The following is a 3,649-nucleotide window of genomic DNA, read 5'->3' as shown; positions in this document are numbered from 1 at the left end:
ATTGGTAACAAAGCAGGTAAGAGAGCTAGCAGTGTTAAAATTTAGGACTTCTCCCAAATAATTCTACCTGCTCCTCCGCCTTCTCCTGAAATGAAGGCTATGAACATTCATCACCCAGTTTGAGGTACGTGCAGAAGAAAAATCTACAACCGGTACTTCCCACCCTGCCTTGCCTCTGCTAAAATACAGCAACAATCTATTGGTCTGGTATTTGACAATGGTGGTGGTGCACAATCTCTTACCTCCATTCAGCTTGTATATAATTTAATCACTATATAAAAAAAGGGTTATTTTGAAACATAGTATTAATACTTAAAGAAAAAAAAAACACAACCCTTTAAATCTTCTTTGAAACCATGTTTAAATCTTCTTGTTCCAGATTTAAAGCTTCACATAAACACTGGACAGAAGGATGACAATTTTAAACCAAGAGAGCACCTAAAAACATACCCTAGGTAAAAATGAAATCAATCATCTCTCCACTTCATAAAAATGTAGAAACCCTGTCAGCAACAGTAGTACACTCAGAACAAACAAGGTGAAAAGGAGCATCTAGAATACTCAAGAGGCTTGCTACACTACTTCTCTTTATTGCCCATTCTCTCATTTGCATGGATAGCCGCTGCATGACAAGATGCCTGGGATAGTTCTCTTATCTTCCTTTCACCATTGCTGCCAGCTGAAGTCATCATTGCTGCCAAAAACCAAGAAAAATCCTAGGATGGTGGCGAAGATGACTGTATTCCCCGTAAGAACAAGTGCACAGGCACCCCAGTAAATCTGTGAACAAGGGGAATTTAATTAAGACACGTTTTGAGCTGAATACTGACAAGACAAAAGATAAGGTCACATTCTAGACAAAGTTCAGCAACAGGTCCATGAGGCAAGAAGGTGGCATCTCATTATTTGTGGTTATGCCAAGATGGCTGGATTTACCCAAAATGAGTCAACCAATTCACAGTTAGCCAAGCAGCACTGCAAGTTTCCTCTAGCCGTGTTCAAAGCTCTGGCTAGCAAGCACAGCTGTTCTGCTGCAGCATCCAAAAACAGTAAAGTAAGGCTAGGCAACAGCATCAAACACATCTGCAGCCCAGCTATACTTGCTAACCATGCCATAAGACTTTTTAAAATAGACATTTAAGGATGCAGGTCTTCAAAACGCCAGCAGATATCCCAGTAACAGAAACGGAGGTGAATGTTTTCCAAGGAGACTAAGTGGGTTACTCAAGGGGTGCGAGGTATTCAAACCGACCATCTGACCTCTTCTTGCCTAAAGAGATTTTATGAAAATGCACTCCATGTTTTTTGACTTAGTAGTGCTCTCTGAAATTCACACAAACAAGGTCATCTGTTAAGGGACTTTAGTGAAAAGCTGTGTACTGGGAAAGATGTAATGACAACTCAGAAGTTTAAAAAAATAGCACCAATATCATTTACAGTGAGTGCAAAAATGCATTGTTTATTCCTGCTTCTTTAGCCCAACTGTTCCACAAATTGCCTTCAAAGTATGCTACACACTTTTATGTTTGGTTACTTGCCTGTTGAGGTTTTCACACTATTTTCTATCTTGTTTTCTCTGCATTGCATGTAGGCTGTTAGGGTTTATTCCATGACCATGTGAAGCAATTGGCAATCATGACATTCTGCCATGCTTCTGTTTCTAGTATTAGTTTTTCTTGACAAAAGAACTCTTATTCTGTTTCCACTGCAAGCATCTTAAGTACATTATTTATAAGAGTTGCTTAGTGCATGAGAACTTTACCTTCAGTCAAAAAAACATAAAGAACAAAGTTTTCTAGAAAATAAAAACACATGGATTGAAATATTACTAACCAGTTCTGCTCTTGCAAACACTATCGGTAGCCCAAACGCTGAGACAACAATGCCTGTTGTAAGAAATATTGCTAGCTCCTTGCAAGCATTACTTGTAGCATCTGTGTCATCTACTAATCTTCTTGCTATGCAGTATGGGATAGGAGAAAGGATGTAAAAAAACAGAACAAACAGTGGCCAGTACTGGCTGAAAAAGAAAGGAGAAGAAAAGTTAAAGTTAAGTTGATTTACTTCCTGTTCTTCCTAAAAATCAATGCAAGGTATTTTCCCCATCCTACCCACATTTGGGAAAGACAGACACAAGCCCAGAGATAGCAAATCCTTCGCTTTGGAACGAGCTGACATTAATCCAACAGACCACGTTTGTGAGCGGCCTCAGCTGACCTCAACGGCAGCAGCAGAGAGCTCACCAACAGGATATTCATAAAGCAAGATTTCACTAAGCGAGCCTAAATCTAATGCCACCTCACAAGACAAGCTTAACTCTTAAGTTTAACCTGCCAGCTTTACTTAAGAATTGCAGAGATACCTTTGTAGAGCTCTCATGTCATTTTGCCCGTAAGCAAAATGAACATCCATTGTTATATGTTATAGCATCAATACATTTACAGAGTATTTGAATGTCACATCCACACAAGAATTGATAACAAAGCAGGTAAAAGAGCTAGCGGTGTTAAAATTTAGGACTTCTCCCAAATAATTCTACCTGCTCCTCAGCCTTCTCCTGAAATGTTCTCAGCCAATACTCAGCAGCCGTCAGGCACCGAGACTTTTTGTAAATCTGAACAAAACCAACAAAAACCTACAAAAATCACACCATCATATTTGGCAGCGTTTTCTTTTCTTGCTTGCAGCTCGCCAGATTAGATTTCTCAGACACACCAATGCAGCTGTGCATTGCTTCAACAAAACTTTATTGCATTGTTTGAACGGTGACTGTATAATGATCTCCTTCTTAAGGGTTTGTGTCACCAGCCCTGATTTTATAACAAAAGAAAGCTGGCATAAGAAAGCTAGTCATATATGTAGAGAACTGCAATTCGCAACCACTAACAGGACTATCAGCAGCATATTTTATAGTTATTTAACATTAAAGAAGTCAATTTAAAAGATTTTCTGAGAAGTCAACATTCGCTTGCAAAAGCCACAGGCCTGACTTTCCGAACTTTTGGTCTATTACTTCGTATCTCCTACGAGATAGGAATCAATAGACCAAAAGCACAGATAGCAGCTGCAATTACTCCCGAGGCGACACTACCAAGCGTGGTACGCAGCCAAGGGCCCACCCCACAGTCACCCACAGCCCAGCTACCACTAAGTAGCCAGAGAAAATGCAAACGCTTCCCTGATAACACATACTTGCTATCTACTTCAGGAGATGCTACCTGTTTATGCCCTGCAGAGGAACAATATCAGAGACTTGCACAGTGCGTTCTTTAACAGTTTGCAGCCAGGCCTGGTAATTTAACTTTTGTTGCCTTCACTTTTACGGTGAATTAACTCCCGGATGGTCTTTTTTTTCCCACCCCGATCTTTTGAAGCCAAAAAACCCCCACCCCCCCAAAACCCTCCTACTTATCAGTCCGTAATTAAGAAAGCCAAACCACCGCGGAGTTACAGGCATGCAAAAAGAAAAAAGAGGAATGGGAAGAGAGCACGTTACTTGTACTGGGGAAGGGCGCATCCAAGCATCAAGAACATTAGTCCGACAGCTCCCCCAAAGGACAGGCTAATCAAAGCTACAACGAGAACACAAATCCACAGCAGGTGAAGGGCTCCACGCACCGTACAAAACACCCACCACCTCCTCCCGCGA

General features: G+C 40.9%; 1 protein-coding gene across 1 annotated transcript; it reads right to left on the bottom strand.

Annotated features, from left to right (window-relative positions):
- Positions 1–303: 303 nt before the first annotated feature.
- Positions 304–3,568, bottom strand: LEPROTL1 (leptin receptor overlapping transcript-like 1). Its single transcript, XM_010294496.1, has 3 exons — positions 3,497–3,568; positions 1,834–2,020; positions 304–780 (listed from the first exon to the last, which is right to left on the bottom strand). The coding sequence occupies exons 1-3, from the start codon at positions 3,532–3,534 to the stop codon at positions 664–666; spliced, it is 342 nt and encodes a 113-aa protein (XP_010292798.1). The 5' UTR covers positions 3,535–3,568; the 3' UTR covers positions 304–663.
- Positions 3,569–3,649: the final 81 nt, after the last annotated feature.

The sequence above is a fragment of the Phaethon lepturus genome, unplaced genomic scaffold (assembly GCF_000687285.1).
Source record: "Phaethon lepturus isolate BGI_N335 unplaced genomic scaffold, ASM68728v1 scaffold20299, whole genome shotgun sequence".
Lineage (NCBI taxonomy): Eukaryota > Metazoa > Chordata > Aves > Phaethontiformes > Phaethontidae > Phaethon > Phaethon lepturus.
Note: the sequence above shows the minus strand (reverse complement) of the source record. Positions and strands in the feature narration are given on the sequence as shown.

Coding starts and splice junctions, on each gene's coding strand:
- LEPROTL1 (XM_010294496.1), bottom strand. CDS start 3,534: ATGTTCTTGATGCTTGGATGCGCCCTTCCCCAGTACAA. Junction 2,021..3,496: donor TGCGCCCTTCCCCAGTACAA/GTAACGTGCTCT, acceptor TTTCTTTTTCAG/CCAGTACTGGCCACTGTTTG. Junction 781..1,833: donor TGTTTGCAAGAGCAGAACTG/GTTAGTAATATT, acceptor CCTTGTTCACAG/ATTTACTGGGGTGCCTGTGC.